At 41.6% G+C, this 21,425-nt stretch overlaps 1 protein-coding gene across 2 annotated transcripts in view; it reads left to right on the top strand.

The window, feature by feature from the left end:
* LOC129869449 (gamma-aminobutyric acid receptor subunit gamma-3) overlaps positions 1-21,425 on the top strand; it is a 435,314-nt gene that overhangs the window by 3,083 nt on the left and 410,806 nt on the right. For both annotated transcript variants that reach the window (XR_008761908.1, XM_055943877.1), the window contains exon 2: positions 4,552-4,697. Coding sequence is in view for 1 of the 2 variants with exons in the window: in XM_055943877.1 (XP_055799852.1) it covers positions 4,552-4,697 (146 nt within the window). In the remaining variant the exon portion in view is untranslated. The remainder of the gene's footprint in view (positions 1-4,551; positions 4,698-21,425) is intronic.

The raw sequence follows: 21,425 nt of genomic DNA, 5'->3' as shown, positions 1-21,425 counted from the left end.
GTATTCTATTGAGTCCAACTTGTGCAGCCAGCCAGTGTATTCTATTGAGTCCAACCTGTGCAGCCAGCCAGTGTATTCCATTGAGTCCAACCTGTGCAGCCAGCCAGCTGTGCATCTCTGGATCTAGTACATTCATATTCCCAAGTATTAATGTTCCTGCTTTACCCTTTATATTGGTATTAATGTACCTGCTTTACCCTTTATATTGGTATTAATGTACCTGCTTTCCCCTTTATATTGGTATTAATGTACCTGCTTTACCCTTTATATTGGTATTAATGTACCTGCTTTACCCTTTATATTGGTATTAATGTACCTGCTTTCCCCTTTATATTGGTATTAATGTACCTGCTTTACCCTTTATATTGGTATTAATGTTCCTGCTTTACCCTTTATATTGGTGTTCCTGCTTTACCCTTTATATTGGTATTAATGTACCTGCTTTACCCTTTATATTGGTATTAATGTACCTGCTTTACCCTTTATATTGGTATTAATGTACCTGCTTTACCCTTTATATTGGTATTAATGTACCTGCTTTACCCTTTATATTGGTATTAATGTACCTGCTTTCCCCTTTATATTGGTATTAATGTACCTGCTTTACCCTTTATATTGGTGTACCTGCTTTACCCTTTATATTGGTATTAATGTACCTGCTTTACCCTTTATATTGGTATTAATGTACCTGCTTTACCCTTTATATTGGTATTAATGTACCTGCTTTACCCTTTATATTGGTATTAATGTACCTGCTTTACCCTTTATATTGGTATTAATGTACCTGCTTTACCCTTTATATTGGTATTAATGTACCTGCTTTACCCTTTATATTGGTATTAATGTTCCTGCTTTACCCTTTATATTGGTATTAATGTACCTGCTTTCCCCTTTATATTGGTATTAATGTACCTGCTTTACCCTTTATATTGGTATTAATGTACCTGCTTTACCCTTTATATTGGTATTAATGTACCTGCTTTCCCCTTTATATTGGTATTAATGTACCTGCTTTACCCTTTATATTGGTATTAATGTTCCTGCTTTACCCTTTATATTGGTGTTCCTGCTTTACCCTTTATATTGGTATTAATGTACCTGCTTTACCCTTTATATTGGTATTAATGTACCTGCTTTACCCTTTATATTGGTATTAATGTACCTGCTTTACCCTTTATATTGGTATTAATGTACCTGCTTTACCCTTTATATTGGTATTAATGTACCTGCTTTCCCCTTTATATTGGTATTAATGTACCTGCTTTACCCTTTATATTGGTGTACCTGCTTTACCCTTTATATTGGTATTAATGTACCTGCTTTACCCTTTATATTGGTATTAATGTTCCTGCTTTACCCTTTATATTGGTGTACCTGCTTTACCCTTTATATTGGTATTAATGTACCTGCTTTACCCTTTATATTGGTATTAATGTTCCTGCTTTACCCTTTATATTGGTGTACCTGCTTTACCCTTTATATTGGTGTACCTGCTTTACCCTTTATATTGGTGTACCTGCTTTACCCTTTATATTGGTGTACCTGCTTTACCCTTTATATTGGTGTACCTGCTTTACCCTTTATATTGGTATTAATGTACCTGCTTTACCCTTTATATTGGTATTAATGTACCTGCTTTACCCTTTATATTGGTATTAATGTACCTGCTTTACCCTTTATATTGGTATTAATGTACCTGCTTTACCCTTTATATTGGTATTAATGTACCTGCTTTACCCTTTATATTGGTATTAATGTACCTGCTTTACCCTTTATATTGGTGTACCTGCTTTACCCTTTATATTGGTATTAATGTACCTGCTTTACCCTTTATATTGGTATTAATGTACCTGCTTTACCCTTTATATTGGTATTAATGTACCTGCTTTACCCTTTATATTGGTATTAATGTTCCTGCTTTACCCTTTATATTGGTGTACCTGCTTTACCCTTTATATTGGTGTACCTGCTTTACCCTTTATATTGGTATTAATGTACCTGCTTTACCCTTTATATTGGTATTAATGTACCTGCTTTACCCTTTATATTGGTATTAATGTACCTGCTTTACCCTTTATATTGGTATTAATGTACCTGCTTTACCCTTTATATTGGTATTAATGTTCCTGCTTTACCCTTTATATTGGTATTAATGTACCTGCTTTACCCTTTATATTGGTGTACCTGCTTTACCCTTTATATTGGTGTACCTGCTTTACCCTTTATATTGGGAATGGCATGATGTTATAGCCTTTATATTGGGAATGACATGATGTTATATTGGGAATGGCATGATGTTATAGCCTTTATATTGGGAATGACATGATGTTATAGCCTTTATATTGGGAATGACATGATGTTATATTGGGAATGGCATGATGTTATAGCCTTTATATTGGGAATGACATGATGTTATATTGGGAATGGCATGATGTTATTCCCTTTATATTGGGAATGACATGACGTTATACTGTTTATATTGGGAATGACATGATGTTATACTGTTTATACTGGGAATGACATGACGTTATACTGTTTATACTGGGAATGACATGAAGTTATACTGTTTATACTGGGAATGACATGATGTTATACTGTTTTATATTGGGAATGGCATGATGTTATATTGGGAATGGCATGATGTTATTCCCTTTATATTGGGAATGGCATGATGTTATAGTCTTTATATTGGGAATGACATGATGTTATATTGGGAATGACATGATGTTATAGCCTTTATATTGGGAATGACATGACGTTATATTGGGAATGGCATGATGTTATTCCCTTTATATTGGGAATGACATGATGTTATACTGTTTATACTGGGAATGACATGATGTTATATTGGGAATGGCATGATGTTATTCCCTTTATATTGGGAATGACATGACGTTATACTGTTTATACTGGGAATGGCATGATGTTATACTGTTTATACTGGGAATGGCATGATGTTATATTGGGAATGGCATGATGTTATTCCCTTTATATTGGGAATGACATGACGTTATACTGTTTATACTGGGAATGACATGATGTTATATTGGGAATGGCATGATGTTATTCCCTTTATATTGGGAATGACATGACGTTATACTGTTTATACTGGGAATGGCATGATGTTATACTGTTTATACTGGGAATGACATGACGTTATACTGTTTATACTGGGAATGACATGACGTTATACTGTTTATACTGGGAATGACATGATGTTATATTGGGAATGGCATGATGTTATATTGGGAATGGCATGATGTTATACTGTTTATATTGGGAATGACATGATGTTATATTGGGAATGGCATGATGTTATACTGTTTATATTGGGAATGGCATGATGTTATTCCCTTTATATTGGGAATGACATGATGTTATACTGTTTATATTGGGAATGACATGATGTTATATTGGGAATGGCATGATGTTATACTGTTTATATTGGGAATGGCATGATGTTATTCCCTTTATATTGGGAATGACATGATGTTATACTGTTTATATTGGGAATGGCATGATGTTATTCCCTTTATATTGGGAATGGCATGATGTTATACTGTTTATACTGGGAATGACATGATGTTATACTGTTTATATTGGGAATGACATGATGTTATTCCCTTTATATTGGGAATGACATGACGTTATACTGTTTATACTGGGAATGGCATGATATTATACTGTTTATATTGGGAATGACATGAAGTCTTAACATTGTCAACATGTGCAGTAACATGTTGGAAGGTTCCAGAAGACTATAAGATACATATCAGTCATGGTAATATTCTACAAATACGTACAAGATGTCTACCATATACCTGTCCGTTATTTTTGCAATTTGTCCGATGTGAAACATACATTCAGCATATCCTTAGCATATTGTAGTTAAATCTATGCTCAACATATCACAGTAGGAATTTCAGGAAATTCCTCTTAAAAAAAAAAGTAACCTTTATTTGACTAGGCAAGTCTGTTAAGAACAACTTCTTATTTACAATGACAGCCTACCGGGGCAGAGTGGGTTAACTGTCTTGTTCAGTGGTGGAATGACAGACCTGTACCTTATCAGCTCGGGGATTCGATCCAACAACCTTTCGTTTACTGGCCCAACACTCTAACCACTTGGCTACCTGCTGACCCTGACACTAAATACCATTTAACATTTTAAGCTTATGCCATCTTCAACATGTCTCATTTGTCATTAACGTTAAACTGACTGTCAAGACCGGAGTAGGACTGTATGGTGCTTATAGTTAACAAGATCTGGGATATTTGTTCGTCAAATACTATTTTATTAAGCCACACTAATACCCTTTTATTAAGCTACATTAATACCATTTTACAGCTACACCAATGCCATTTTATTAAGCTACGCTAATATAATTTTACAGCTACAATAATAAGCCATGCAAATGCACTGTGTTTAGGTTCGCTATACATTACGATTTCAGCAGTTCCTAAATGCCGTGCACTAATGTAGAGAGATGGTTTATTTTTTCATTTTTTTGTTTCCACAATCTTAATTATATCTCTTCTTTATTTTTGTAGTTCTCCAAAAATGGAATATGAAGAAGAGTATGAGGATGTTACCATGAACCAAAAGTTGGCTCCGAAGACCACGGAGGCAGACACAACAGAGATACTGAACAGTTTACTCAAGGAATACGATAAGAAGCTACGGCCAGATATTGGAGGTAAGTCGCTGGCTGATATGGATAAAGTGTGCCCGTTTAATAAACTAGCGGTGCGCTGCGACTGCTGTCCAGGGTGCTGAATGCAATGCTGTGTTTCAGTGTGCTGTCCAGGGTGCTGAAAGCAATGCTGTGGTCAGTGTGCTGTCCAGGGTGCTGAAAGCAATGCTGTGGTCAGTGTGCTGTCCAGGGTGCTGAAAGCAATGCTGTGGTCAGTGTGCTGTCCAGGGTGCTGAATGCAATGTTGTGGTCAGTGTGCTGTCCAGGGTGCTGAAAGCAATGCTGTGGTCAGTGTGCTGTCCAGGGTGCTGAAAGCAATGCTGTGGTCAGTGTGCTGTCCAGGGTGCTGAAAGCAATGCTGTGGTCAGTGTGCTGTCCAGGGTGCTGAATGCAATGCTGTGGTCAGTGTGCTGTCCAGGGTGCTGAATGCAATGCTGTGTTTCAGTGTGCTGTCCAGGGTGCTGAAAGCAATGCTGTGGTCAGTGTGCTGTCCAGGGTGCTGAAAGCAATGCTGTGGTCAGTGTGCTGTCCAGGGTGCTGAATGCAATGCTGTGTTTCAGTGTGCTGTCCAGGGTGCTGAAAGCAATGCTGTGGTCAGTGTGCTGTCCAGGGTGCTGAAAGCAATGCTGTGGTCAGTGTGCTGTCCAGGGTGCTGAATGCAATGCTGTGTTTCAGTGTGCTGTCCAGGGTGCTGAAAGCAATGCTGTGGTCAGTGTGCTGTCCAGGGTGCTGAAAGTAATGCTGTGGTCAGTGCACTGTCCAGGAGACTGACAAACTGGCAGTGGTGCTGCGTGTACACTGCTGTTGAAAGTATATGATTGCACTGTCCGTGGTGCTGAAAGTGTGTGCGATCATCGGTGTGGAGCTGATGCGTGCCGTACACTAGGGACATTAACCATTCACCCCCCCCCCCCATTCATTCTGAGTCCGAAAGTAGTGCGCTGTATAGGAAATAGGGGACCATTTGGGATGCAGCCATGGAACTGAGCTAGACTCATTACAGAGGCAAGTAGGAAATACAGGTTAAGTCCAAATAGAGCTGCAGGTTCTGGTTTTATGATGTGAGAGGCAGGCAGGCAGGAAGTGAGATTTCTCTGTTGGAGAGTAGTGTCTTGACTAATGACATAGATCAATGTGCGGGTGAAAATGTGAAATAAGGATAGGATGTGAACACGTCATAAGCGATGGCAAAATGTGTAGAATTACATGAAAATGAGCTTTAATGGTCAACTTTGAGCTGGAAAAATGGTCCAACTCCTCCCGTTCCTCTATTTCTCAACATAAATGGGGTTGTGCCTTTGGTGGTTCATCGACGTGTCATTCTGGTCATGCACGCCTCGACCGACTTAGCTAGTTCGTCAGCTAACTGGAGGGGGGGGGGGGGGGGGGGGGGTGCTGTAGCGATTGGTAAGAAATGGCACTTCTGTAGCCAAATGTCTTATTCGTTCATATTGTTTTTGTTTTTAAACATTAAATGACACGGTATGACATTGCAATGATCAGTTATCCTCTTAGACGTAATGGCAAAATGTAGATTTTGGCCTAAATAGACAAACCCAAAAGTAACTGCTATTCATGTGTAATTCTGACATGCCCATATTTGGAAAGAAGACATCTGGAGGATTATGAGGAAATGATCAAAAGATAGATAGAAGTTACATAGTTCAGAATTCACAAGATCAAGCACACACTAAATACCGTTGTTATTTATTTATTTATTTTATTTTGAAAGTAATCCTTCATTGACAAGTTATACGTGAATTATTCTCATAGCCTGGTTCCTCTCTAGGTTTCTTTCTAGGTTTTGGCCTTTCTAGGGAGTTTTTCCCTAGCCACCGTGCTTCTACATCTGCATTGCTTGCTGTTTGGTGTTTTAGGCTGGGTTTCTGTACAGCACTTCGAGATATTAGCTGATGTACGAAGGGCTATATAAAATAAACTTGATTTGATTTGAATAATTGATGGTCAGAGCTGTAAACACACAAGAAAATGGGATTGATAGACCTAACAACTAGAAATGGGCAGATGTTTTTAGTAAGTGGTGTCAGGTGTGGTCACGGGACGTTTCCAAGTGTCCCTAAAGTGGCGTATGTCTGTAAATTAGATCATTCCAGTGCTCTTATATATTTGCAATCCCTAAATGCTATTTGTTCAGTCTAAAAACACAATTTCTACCATATCAACCTCACTCCAACATAGTGGTGGTGTTATGGGGAATCCAGCGTACATTCAAGTGTCCTTTCAACCTCTCCAAAGTGTCTGAATGTGGTAATTGAACTGTTTCTGGACACTGGATGTGTCTAAAAGTTATTGTTCACTATAAAAACGACATTTCTACAACACCAACCTCTCTCCAACATTGTGGTGGTGTTGAGGGACATACTGGGGCTATCCAAGTGTTTTCATCATATTTTTAATGCGTGACTGTATCAGTGACTGATACAGTCACGCAAATTAAATCACAAATCACATGCGCTGAATATAACAGGTGTAGGTAGACCTTACAGTGAAATGCTGAATACAACAGGTGTAGACCTTACAGTGAAATGCTGAATACAACAGGTGTAGACCTTACATTGAAATGCTGAATACAACAGGTGTAGACCTTACAGTGAAATGCTGAATACAACAGGTGTAGGTAGACCTTACAGTGAAATGCTGAATACAACAGGTGTAGGTAGACCTCACAGTGACATGCTGAATACAACAGGTGTAGTAGACCTCACAGTGAACTGCCGAATACAACAGGTGTAGTAGACCTTACAGTGAAATGCTGAATACAACAGGTGTAGTAGACCTTACAGTGAAATGCTGAATACAACAGGTGTAGTAGACCTTACAGTGAAATGCCGAATACAACAGGTATAGTAGACCTCACAGTGACATGATGAATACAACAGGTGTAGTAGACCTTACAGTGAAATGCTGAATACAACAGGTGTAGTAGACCTTACAGTGAAATGCTGAATACAACAGGTGTAGGTAGACCTTACAGTGAAATGCTGAATACAACAGGTGTAGGTAGACCTCACAGTGACATGCTGAATACAACAGGTGTAGTAGACCTCACAGTGAACTGCCGAATACAACAGGTGTAGTAGACCTTACAGTGAAATGCTGAATACAACAGGTGTAGTAGACCTTACAGTGAAATGCCGAATACAACAGGTGTAGTAGACCTCACAGTGACATGCTGAATACAACAGGTGTAGTAGACCTTACAGTGAAATGCTGAATACAACAGGTGTAGTAGACCTCACAGTGACATGCTGAATACAACAGGTGTAGTAGACCTTACAGTGAAATGCTGAATACAACAGGTGTAGTAGACCTTACAGTGAAATACTGAATACAACAGGTGTAGTAGACCTTACAGTGAAATGCTTAGTCACAGGCCCTTAACCAACAACGCAGGTTAAAAGAAATACGAGTAAGAATAAGAGATAAAAGTAACAAGTAATTAAAGAGCAGCAGTAAAATAACAATAGCGAGACTATTCACAGGAGGGTACCAGCACAGAGTCAATGTGCGGGGGCACCGGTTAGTTGAGGTAATATGTACATGTAGGTAGAGTTATTAAAGTGGCTATGCATAGATGATAACAGAGAGTAGCAGCGGTGTAAAAGAGGGGGGGGGGGGTGACCAATAAAACAGAACATGTTCTCAAATCCTTTTGGCAAAATTTATAGAATTGCAGGAAATTAGCTTTAAAACTGCAATATTTTCTGTCAGACTCATGACAAAATGTGTAAAATAGCATTATATGATAAAATGAGTAGAATAGCATTATAAAACTGCAATTGTTTCTCTCTGCCTCGTGGCAAAATGTGTTAAAATGCAGGAAGTTAGCTGTTGTCCCCCCAAAAATCTGTTTTCCGTAAACAAATATATATATTTTTTAGGGGGAGAGTGGTGTTGGAGGGCCTTCCACTTACATTGTTTTAAAGATACAGGATTAATGGCAAGTTATAGACAACAACGAAATGTTGTATCTCTGTAAAGGACATGGGATCCTATCGGTCAGCTGTAGATGATGATGGTAGTGGTGGTGGGGACAGAATGATACCTGGTGGTGGGGACAGAATGATACCTGGTGGTGGGGACAGAATGATACCTGGTGGTGGGGACAGAATGATACCTGGTGGTGGGGACAGAATGATACCTGGTGGTGGGGACAGAATGATACCTGGTGGTGGGGACAGAATGATACCTGGTGGTGGGGACAAAATGATACCTGGTGGTGGGGACAAAATGATACCTGGTGGTGGGGACAGAATGATACCTGGTGGTGGGGACAGAATGATACCTGGTGGTGGGACAGAATGACACCTGGTGGTGGGGACAAAAAGATACCTGGTGGTGGGGACAAAATGATACCTGGTGGTGGGGACAGAATGATACCTGGTGGTGGGGACAAAATGATACCTGGTGGTGGGGACAGAATGATACCTGGTGGTGGGGACAAAAAGATACGTGGTGGTGGGGACAGAATGAAACCTGGTGGTGGGGACAGAATGACACCTGGTGGTGGGACAGAATGAAACCTGGTGGTGGGGACAGAATGAAACCTGGTGGTGGGGACAGAATGAAACCTGTTGGTGGGGACAGAATGAAACCTAGTGGGGGGACAGAATGACACCTGGTGGTGGGGACAGAATTACACCTGGTGGTGGGGACACAATGAAAGCTGGTGGTGGGGACACAATGAAACCTGGTGGTGGGGACACAATGAAACCTGGTGGTGGACACAGAATGAAACCTGATGGTGGGGACAGAATGAAACCTGGTGGTGGGGACAGAATGAAACCTGGTGGTGGGGACAGAATGAAACCTGGTGGTGGGGACAGAATGAAACCTGGTGGTGGGGACAGAATGAAACCTGGTGGTGGGGACAGAATGAAACCTGGTGGTGGGGACAGAATGAAACCTGGTGGTGGGGACAGAATGAAACCTGGTGGTGGGACAGAATGAAACCTGGTGGTGGGGACAGAATGAAACCTGGTGGTGGGGACAGAATGAAACCTAGTGGGGGGACAGAATGACACCTGGTGGTGGGGACAGAATGACAGCTGGTGGTGGGGACACAATGAAATCTGGTGGTGGGGACAGAATGAAACCTGGTGGTGGGGACAGAATGAAACCTGGTGGTGGGACAGAATGAAACCTTATAGTGTGGACAGACACATACCAACACACACACACACACACACACACACACACACAAACAGCTGTTGTTTTGTCCCTGGTTAGAGGAAACCACTCCACTGTAACCCTCCTGAAACTGTTTCCCCCAGACACTATAGGACCCATAGGGCTCTGGTCAAAAGCAGTGCACTGCATAGGGAATAGGGTGTTCTTGGTAAAGCAGCTTGTTTCTACCCCCTGAGACTGCTTCTTTCCCCGGATATTGATGTATCACCAGTGGTCCGTGAAAGGTCTGGTATATTACCGTAAAACCAGTTATATAAAGTTATAGTTATTACACACATTTATTTCAATTGTTTCCCAGACCTAGAATATACAATAATATGCTACTGTCTGTCCTGTCTGTCTGTCTGTCTGTCTGTCTGTCTGTCTGTCTGTCTGTCACCATTTTGAGCCTCTCTGTCTCTGTTGTGAATATTTAGTCAGTAGGCAAGGTGTAGACAGAGTAAACATCCCCCTGGTACAGAGTAAACATTCCCCTGGTACAGAGTAAACATCCCCCTGGTACAGAGTAAACATCCCCCTGGTACAGAGTAAACATCCCCCTGGTACAGAGTAAACATCCCCCTGGTACAGAGTAAACATCCCCCTGGTACAGAGTAAACATCCCCCTGGTACAGAGTAAACATTCCCCTGGTACAGAGTAAACATTCCCCTGGTACAGAGTAAACATCCCCCTGGTACAGAGTAAACATCCCCCTGGTACAGAGTAAACATTCCCCTGGTACAGAGTAAACATCCCCTTAGTACTGAGTAAACATCCCCCTGGTACTTGATGCTGGGTTACTGATGCTGGGTTACTGATGCTGGGTTACTGATGCTGGGTTACTGATGCTGGGTTACTGATGCTGGGTGCTGGTTTATTGATGCTGGGTTACTGATGCTGGGTTACTGATGCTGGGTGCTGGTTTATTGATGCTGGGTTACTGATGCTGGGTTACTGATGCTGGGTTACTGATGCTGGGTTACTGATGCTGGGTTACTGATATTGGGTGCTGGTTTACTGATGCTGGGTTACTGATGCTGGATTACTGATGCTGGGTTACTGATGCTGGGTTACTGATGCTGGGTTATTGATCTTGGGTGCTGGGTTACTGATGTTGTGTTATTGATGCTGGGTTACTGATCTTGGGTGCTGGTTTACTGATGCTGGGTTACTGATGCTGGGTTACTGATGCTGGGTTATTGATGCTGGGTTACTGGCGCTGGGTTACTGATGCTGGGTATTTGATGCTGGGTTACTGATGCTGGGTTACTGATGCTGGGTGCTGGGTTACTGATGCTGGGTTACTGATGCTGGGTGCTGGGTTACTGATGCTGGGTTACTGATGCTGGGTAATTGATGCTGGGTTACTGATGCTGGGTGCTGGGTTACTGATGCTGGGTTACTGATGCTGGGTAATTGATGCTGGGTTACTGATGCTGGGAGATGTTTTTTTGGTGCTGGGTTATTGATGCTGGGTCACTGATGCTGGGTGCTGGGTTATTGATGCTTGGTTACTGATGCAGGGTGCTGGGTTACTGATGCTGAGTGCTGGTTTATTGGTGCTGGATTACTGATGCTGGGTGCTGGGTTATTGATGCTGGGTTACTGATGCTGGGTGCTGGGTTACTGATGCTGGGTGCTGGTTTATTAATGCTGGGTTATTGATGCTGGGTCACTGATGCTGGGTGCTGGTTTATTGGTGCTGGATTACTGATGCTGGGTGCTGGGTTACTGATGCTGGGTTACTGATGCCGGGTGCTGGGTCACTGATGCTGGGTGCTGGTTTATTGTTGCTGGATTACTGATGCTGGGTGCTGGTTTGTTGGTGCTGTGTTACTGATTCTGGGTTATTGATGCTGGGTTATTGATCTATGACCCAGCGGATCAGATCGGAAGAATGGAGTTATGGTTTAGTAGGGGCGGGGCTTTCAGATAGTTATTTTAGCCACCCATGAGAGTAAATGCCCTTCCTGTTCATCTGTTCTGTTGTATAGATATCACATGTTAAGGTCAAATATTAACATTTTTTTAGCTTCTATGAGGCTTACAGAAGTGGCTGACCCCTACGTCACAGCCGCTGACAACGCACATGCCTGCTGTCCTTACTTCATCACCCCGGAGGAGAGAGGGTTTCATCACTATAGAACATTCAGAGGTCGATCTATAGTCATTCATCTAAAACAATTAATCGATTTAAAAACAAATGAACACTTTCTGTTTGTCATAGACGGACAAGATTAACATGAGATGAAAGGTGAGTTCCTATCTGTCACGTTCCGACCATAGTTCTTTTGTATTTTCTTTGTTTTAGTGTGGTCAGGGCGTGAGTTGGGTGGGTATGATCTATTTTTTCTGTTTCTGTGGGGTTTCTCGTTTGGCCTGATATGGTTCTCAATCAGGGGCAGGTGTTAGTCATTGTCTCTGATTGGGAACCATATTTAGGTAGCCTGTGTTCTATTGTGTTTTGTGGGTGGTTGTCTTCAGTCTTTATGTGTCTGCACCAGATAGAACTGTTTCGGTTTTCACGTTTGTTGATTTTGTATTTGTAGTGTTCAGTTTTGGATTTATTAAAATAAGATGAACACTAACCACGCTGCGCTTTGGTCCGCTCCTTCTCCCACCGACGAAAGCCGTTACACTGTCAAGTTCAGGAAGCCGAGCTAGCGCTCTGTGAGACGTTCAACAGCGATGGGGGCAGACGTTTTGATCGAGAGAACTTTAGAAAATGTTTTACAAAACATACAAATATGTATTTTACAGTTCTAAGGAAGGTGAAATATTATAGTTAGTTGTTTTATAATATGATTATACTATAATTAGAAAACATTTGTCATTTCAAGCCTTATTCATAAAGTTTGTTGAACAGGAAATACATCATATAACATGGATGATATTGTATCGTATTTGTACTGTGTACTGGGAGCTGTCGTCATTAAAAGTAACTACACCTCAGTAATGTATAACTATTTTTTACCAGAAAGGTGAGATTTGAACCTTTCTTGGTATATGCAGCGTTACTAGTTATTCTTTATGGCCCTTTCATGATACATAATTAATTATGGAGATTATGTAGATTACATTTTCGATTACGTTACATTTAACTAGTTTTATTATGGTAGGAGAATGTGTCAAATGCAACCACAACAAAAAAATCTGTGTTTGTTCTTCTTCTTCTGTTGGTTTTATGGTGGATTACAACCCAAAAAGGTGTATTGCCGCCACCTACTGGACGGTTTGAAAAACCAAAACATTGTAAAAAAGAAAATCCATATGTGATAGGGAAACTAAATTAATCCACCCAAATAAAAATGGTACAACATTTTGACAAAACCAAAACAAAACTCTGACTTCTTCCTTCTTTCAAATCTCCATATCTCTCTTCTCAGGCTCTAGGACCTGAGAGGGTGGTACGGCTCTAGGACCTGAGAGGGTGGTACGGCTCTAGGACCTGTTAGGGTTGTACGGCTCTAGGATCTGACAGGGTGGTACGGCTCTAGGGTCTGAGAGGGTGGTACGGCTCTAGGATCTGACAGGGTGGTACGGCTATAGGGTCTGAGAGGGTGGTACGGCTCTAGGGTCTGAGAGGGTGGTACGGCTATAGGGCCTGAGAGGGTGGTACGGCTCTAGGACCTGAGAGGGTAGTACGGCTCTAGGACCTGAGAGGGTGGTACGGCTCTAGGACCTGAGAGGGTGGTACGGCTCTAGGACCTGAGAGGGTGGTACGGCTCTAGGACCTGAGAGGGTAGTACGGCTCTAGGACCTGAGAGGGTGGTACGGCTCTAGGACCTGAGAGGGTAGTACGGCTCTAGGACCTGAGAGGGTGGTACGGCTCTAGGACCTGAGAGGGTGGTACGGCTCTAGGACCTGAGAGGGTGGTACGGCTCTAGGACCTGAGAGGGTGGTACGGCTTGTGACAATATTCCATGTAACTCCTCCGCCGAGAAATATTTCAGTCCCAGGAACCGCTCCGCCGCATCCACAATGATATCTATCTTCCTGGACCATCTCTCCACCTTGGCAGTGCCATTAATCACCATAACTATAAAGACCGCAAAGTCCACCTTCTTAACCTTTAAAATGTCAGGATCCTGCTGGTGAAAGGCAACCGCTGCAGCTTGCAGTGTAGTTCTATCCACCATCATAGAGTCTTCAGGACCACCATTCAAATCGTTAACCCTTTAAACAGCCGCTGCATATGAAATGCTCTGGACAGACCTGACTTTGGCCACCTCATTCTCTTTCCCCCTTGTTGGGCGTTCCAAAGACGTGGCTTCATGGTTCACACCGCAATTGTAACATGTCACATTTTTATCACTTTTAAAAATATGATATTTTTTCCACAACCTGGACATCTCGGCTCCTCCTTTCTGTAAACACTTGATACACGACCAAAAGCTTTACAGTGATCCCACTGCATTGGTCTTGGGATGCTCTGAATCTGTAGTTTTAATATACCCGAACTGCACTTGAACAGGGAGAGACTCCATCATATCAAAAAAACAAAACAACAGATAGACTTCTCTTCATTCACCACACGATTCATCCGACGTGCAAAAATTCACTCCAGGAATATTTTTAATCTCTTCAAAAATCGACTTCCCACAAGACGCCAGATATGTAACCCCCTTGAGGGGGGTGCCCTGTTCTGAAGAGACAACACATGACACTTCAAACTTATCAAAATGGTTAAAACCCAACGCACGTTCCTTCTGATCCGCGGAAGCACAAAATAAATCAAAACAAACCCACCTCTCGTGATCCTCACAACCTTCACTTTACCCAGAACTCTCTCCACCAGGTGGAATAACTCAAATAATTTCTTCCAGATTGGTACTCTGCTCAGCTGCTCCTCATTTAACAAACCGTACTCCGACCAGATAGGAAGGGTCATTCTCATTACTGTACAGTATTTTTGCTCCGTTTCCATTCTTTTGGACAATGCTCCAATTCTCCTTGAATTCTACCGCCATTGGGTTCAGACTCCACTTCATCGTCTGCTTCCGCTAACATTTTCCGGTCCAGAGAAAAAAAAACGACCAAGTGGCACCCTATTCAATATATAGTGCACTACTTTTGACCAGAGTGGCACCCTATTCAATATATAGTGCACTACTTTTGACCAGAGTGGCACCCTATTCGATACATGGTGCACTACTTTTGACCAGAGTGGCACCCTATTCGATATATAGTGCACTACTTTTGACCAGAGTGGCACCCTATTCGATACATGGTGCACTACTTTTGACCAGAGTGGCACCCTATTCGATACATGGTGCACTACTTTTGACCAGAGTGGCACCCTATTCGATACATGGTGCACTACTTTTGACCAGTGCCCTATGTAAGGAATAGAGTTCCATTAGGACTAAACCTTTTTGTTTGCATCAGTTGGCTCCAGTACAGATTAGATCCTAGGGTCCCTCCCTGCTTTACCAACAATGCAGTCAGTCCTTTTTGTTGAATTGCGGCCCACTGCTACAGAGAGAAGTCACTTCAAACTGCATCTGTTGTTCTAATCTCTGTCTCTCTTCTCTCTTCTCTCTTCTCTCTTCTGTCTCTGTCTGTCTCTCTCTCTCTCTCTCTCTCGGATGCCAGATGCAGCAGTGCCATTACTGCCATATCTTCATCTGAACTTTGTTCTTAGAGCCACTAATGAGCTTGCCTTATTAAAAGCTATTTCAGCCCATCATGGCTTCTGCCTTAACAACAATAAACGGAGGAATTAAAAGATTCAAATAGCATCAACTCTGCATTAGGGTAAACATAAGGATGCTCTTTTAAAATGGAACTAATATCAAAAATAATAATAATATATACAACTTGGCAGACACTTTTATCCAAAGTGACTTACAGTCTTGCATGCATATGTAGTGCGCTACTTTTGACCAGGGCCCATAAGGCTCTGGTCTAAAGCAGTGCACTAAATAGGGGATAGTGTGCCATTTGGGACTTACTCACAGACTGTTATTACTGGACACAGACTGTTATTACTGGGCACAGACTGTTATTACTGGACACAGACTGTTATTACTGGACACAGACTGTTATTACTGGGCACAGACTGTTATTACTGGACACAGACTGTTATTACTGGACACAGACTGTTATTACTGGACACAGACTGTTATTACTGGGCACAGACTGTTATTACTGGACACAGACTGTTATTACTGGACACAGACTGTTATTACTAGACACAGACTGTTATTACTGGACACAGACTGTTATTACTGGACACAGACTGTTATTACTAGACACAGACTGTTATTACTGGACACAGACTGTTATTACTGGGCACCGACTGTTATTACTGGGCACAGACTGTTATTACTGGGCACAGACTGTTATTACTGGACACAGACTGTTATTACTGGACACAGACTGTTATTACTGGACACAGACTGTTATTACTGGACACAGACTGTTATTACTGGGCACAGACTGTTATTACTGGACACAGACTGTTATTCACATACTGTTATTACTGGACACAGACTGTTATTACTGGGCACAGACTGTTATTACTGGGCACAGACTGTTATTACTGGACACAGACTGTTATTACTGGGCACAGACTGTTATTACTGGACAAAGACTGTTATTACTGGACACAGACTGTTATTACTGGGCACAGACTGTTATTACTGGGCACAGACTGTTATTACTGGACACAGACTGTTATTACTGGTCACAGACTGTTATTACTGGGCACAGACTGTTATTACTGGACACAGACTGTTATTACTGGACACAGACTGTTATTACTGGACACAGACTGTTATTACTGGACACAGACTGTTATTACTGGACACAGACTGTTATTACTGGACACAGACTGTTATTACTGGACACAGACTGTTATTACTGGGCACAGACTGTTATTCACAGACAGTTATTACTGGACACAGACTGTTATTACTGGGCACAGACTGTTATTACTGGGCACAGACTGTTATTACTGGACACAGACTGTTATTACTGGGCACAGACTGTTATTCACATACTGTTATTACTGGACACAGACTGTTATTACTGGACACAGACTGTTATTACTGGGCACAGACTGTTATTACTGGACACAGACTGTTATTACTGGACACAGACTGTTATTACTGGACACAGACTGTTATTACTGGACACAGACTGTTATTACTGGACACAGACTGTTATTCACAGACTGTTATTACTGGACACAGACTGTTATTACTGGGCACAGACTGTTATTACTGGACACAGACTGTTATTACTGGACACAGACTGTTATTACTGGGCACAGACTGTTATTACTGGACACAGACTGTTATTACTGGGCACAGACTGTTATTACTGGACACAGACTGTTATTACTGGGCACAGACTGTTATTACTGGGCACCGACTGTTATTACTGGGCACAGACTGTTATTACTGGGCACAGACTGTTATTACTGGGCACAGACTGTTATTACTGGACACAGACTGTTATTACTGGACACAGACTGTTATTACTGGGCACAGACTGTTATTACTGGACACAGACTGTTATTACTGGACACAGACTGTTATTACTGGACACAGACTGTTATTACTGGACACAGACTGTTATTACTGGACACAGACTGTTATTACTGGGCACAGACTGTTATTACTGGACACAGACTGTTATTACTGGGCACAGACTGTTATTACTGGACACAGACTGTTATTACTGGACACAGACTGTTATTACTGGGCACAGACTGTTATTACTGGACACAGACTGTTATTACTGGGCACAGACTGTTATTACTGGACACAGACTGTTATTACTGGACACAGACTGTTATTACTGGACACAGACTGTTATTACTGGACACAGACTGTTATTCACAGACTGTTATTACTGGACACAGACTGTTATTACTGGGCACAGACTGTTATTACTGGACACAGACTGTTATTACTGGGCACAGACTGTTATTACTGGGCACAGACTGTTATTACTGGACACAGACTGTTATTACTGGACACAGACTGTTATTACTGGGCACAGACTGTTATTACTGGACACAGACTGTTATTCACAGACTGTTATTACTGGACACAGACTGTTATTACTGGACACAGACTGTTATTACTGGACACAGACTGTTATTACTGGACACAGACTGTTATTCACAGACTGTTATTACTGGACACAGACTGTTATTACTGGACACAGACTGTTATTACTGGACACAGACTGTTATTACTGGACACAGACTGTTATTACTAGACACAGACTGTTATTACTGGGCACAGACTGTTATTACTGGACACAGACTGTTATTACTGGACACAGACTGTTATTACTGGACACAGACTGTTATTACTGGACACAGACTGTTATTACTGGACACAGACTGTTATTACTGGACACAGACTGTTATTACTGGACACAGACTGTTATTACTGGACACAGACTGTTATTACTGGACACAGACTGTTATTACTGGGCACAGACTGTTATTCACAGACAGTTATTACTGGACACAGACTGTTATTACTGGGCACAGACTGTTATTACTGGGCACAGACTGTTATTACTGGACACAGACTGTTATTACTGGGCACAGACTGTTATTCACATACTGTTATTACTGGACACAGACTGTTATTACTGGACACAGACTGTTATTACTGGGCACAGACTGTTATTACTGGACACAGACTGTTATTACTGGACACAGACTGTTATTACTGGACACAGACTGTTATTACTGGACACAGACTGTTATTACTGGACACAGACTGTTATTCACAGACTGTTATTACTGGACACAGACTGTTATTACTGGGCACAGACTGTTATTACTGGACACAGACTGTTATTACTGGACACAGACTGTTATTACTGGGCACAGACTGTTATTACTGGACACAGACTGTTATTACTGGGCACAGACTGTTATTACTGGACACAGACTGTTATTACTGGGCACAGACTGTTATTACTGGGCACCGACTGTTATTACTGGGCACAGACTGTTATTACTGGGCACAGACTGTTATTACTGGGCACAGACTGTTATTACTGGACACAGACTGTTATTACTGGACACAGACTGTTATTACTGGGCACAGACTGTTATTACTGGACACAGACTGTTATTACTGGACACAGACTGTTATTACTGGACACAGACTGTTATTACTGGACACAGACTGTTATTACTGGACACAGACTGTTATTACTGGGCACAGACTGTTATTACTGGACACAGACTGTTATTACTGGGCACAGACTGTTATTACTGGACACAGACTGTTATTACTGGACACAGACTGTTATTACTGGGCACAGACTGTTATTACTGGACACAGACTGTTATTACTGGGCACAGACTGTTATTACTGGACACAGACTGTTATTACTGGACACAGACTGTTATTACTGGACACAGACTGTTATTACTGGACACAGACTGTTATTCACAGACTGTTATTACTGGACACAGACTGTTATTACTGGGCACAGACTGTTATTACTGGACACAGACTGTTATTACTGGGCACAGACTGTTATTACTGGGCACAGACTGTTATTACTGGACACAGACTGTTATTACTGGACACAGACTGTTATTACTGGGCACAGACTGTTATTACTGGACACAGACTGTTATTCACAGACTGTTATTACTGGACACAGACTGTTATTACTGGACACAGACTGTTATTACTGGACACAGACTGTTATTACTGGACACAGACTGTTATTCACAGACTGTTATTACTGGACACAGACTGTTATTACTGGACACAGACTGTTATTACTGGACACAGACTGTTATTACTGGGCACAGACTGTTATTACTGGACACAGACTGTTATTACTAGACACAGACTGTTATTACTGGGCACAGACTGTTATTACTGGACACAGACTGTTATTACTGGACACAGACTGTTATTACTGGACACAGACTGTTATTACTGGACACAGACTGTTATTACTGGACACAGACTGTTATTACTGGACACAGACTGTTATTACTGGACACAGACTGTTATTACTGGACACAGACTGTTATTACTGGACACAGACTGTTATTACTAGACACAGACTGTTATTACTAGACACAGACTGTTAATACTAGACACAGACTGTTATTACTGGACACAGACTGTTATTACTGGACACAGACTGTTATTACTGGGCACAGACTGTTATTCACAGACTGTTATTACTGGACACAGACTGTTATTACTGGACACAGACTGTTATTACTGGACACAGACTGTTATTACTAGACACAGACTGTTATTACTAGACACAGACTGTTATTACTGGACACCGACTGTTATTACTGGGCACAGACTGTTATTACTGGGCACAGACTGTTATTCACAGACTGTTATTACTGGGCACAGACTGTTATTACTGGACACAGACTGTTATTACTGGGCACAGACTGTTATTACTGGACACAGACTGTTATTACTGGACACAGACTGTTATTCACAGACTGTTATTACTGGACACAGACTGTTATTACTGGGCACAGACTGTTATTACTGGACACAGACTGTTATTACTGGACACAGACTGTTATTACTGGGCACAGACTGTTATTCACAGACTGTTATTACTGGGCACAGACTGTTATTACTGGACACAGACTGTTATTACTGGGCACAGACTGTTATTACTGGACACAGACTGTTATTACTGGACACAGACTGTTATTACTGGGCACAGACTGTTATTACTGGACACAGACTGTTATTACTGGACACAGACTGTTATTACTGGGCACAGACTGTTATTACTGGGCACAGACTGTTATTACTGGGCACAGACTGTTATTACTGGGCACAGACTGTTATTACTGGACACAGACTGTTATTACTGGACACAGACTGTTATTACTGGACACAGACTGTTATTACTGGACACAGACTGTTATTACTGGACACAGACTGTTATTACTGGGCACAGACTGTTATTACTGGGCACAGACTGTTATTACTGGACACAGACTGTTATTACTGGACACAGACTGTTATTACTGGACACAGACTGTTATTACTGGACACAGACTGTTATTACTGGACACAGACTGTTATTACTGGACACAGACTGTTATTACTGGGCACAGACTGTTATTCACAGACTGTTATTACTGGACACAGACTGTTATTACTGGACACAGACTGTTATTACTGGACACAGACTGTTATTACTGGACACAGACTGTTATTACTGGACACAGACTGTTATTACTGGACACAGACTGTTATTACTGGACACAGACTGTTATTACTGGACACAGACTGTTATTACTAGACACAGACTGTTATTACTGGACACAGACTGTTATTACTGGACACAGACTGTTATTACTGGACACAGACTGTTATTACTGGACACAGACTGTTATTACTGGACACAGACTGTTATTCACAGACTGTTATTACTGGACACAGACTGTTATTACTGAACACAGACTGTTATTACTGGACACAGACTGTTATTCACAGACTGTTTGAATCAACGTTGTTCCCAGGTGACTTCAATGACACGACGTTGAACCAACGTGG

The sequence above is a fragment of the Salvelinus fontinalis genome, chromosome 14 (assembly GCF_029448725.1).
Source record: "Salvelinus fontinalis isolate EN_2023a chromosome 14, ASM2944872v1, whole genome shotgun sequence".
In the NCBI taxonomy this organism is placed as follows: domain Eukaryota; kingdom Metazoa; phylum Chordata; class Actinopteri; order Salmoniformes; family Salmonidae; genus Salvelinus; species Salvelinus fontinalis.
This window is presented reverse-complemented; position numbering and strand designations above follow the sequence as displayed.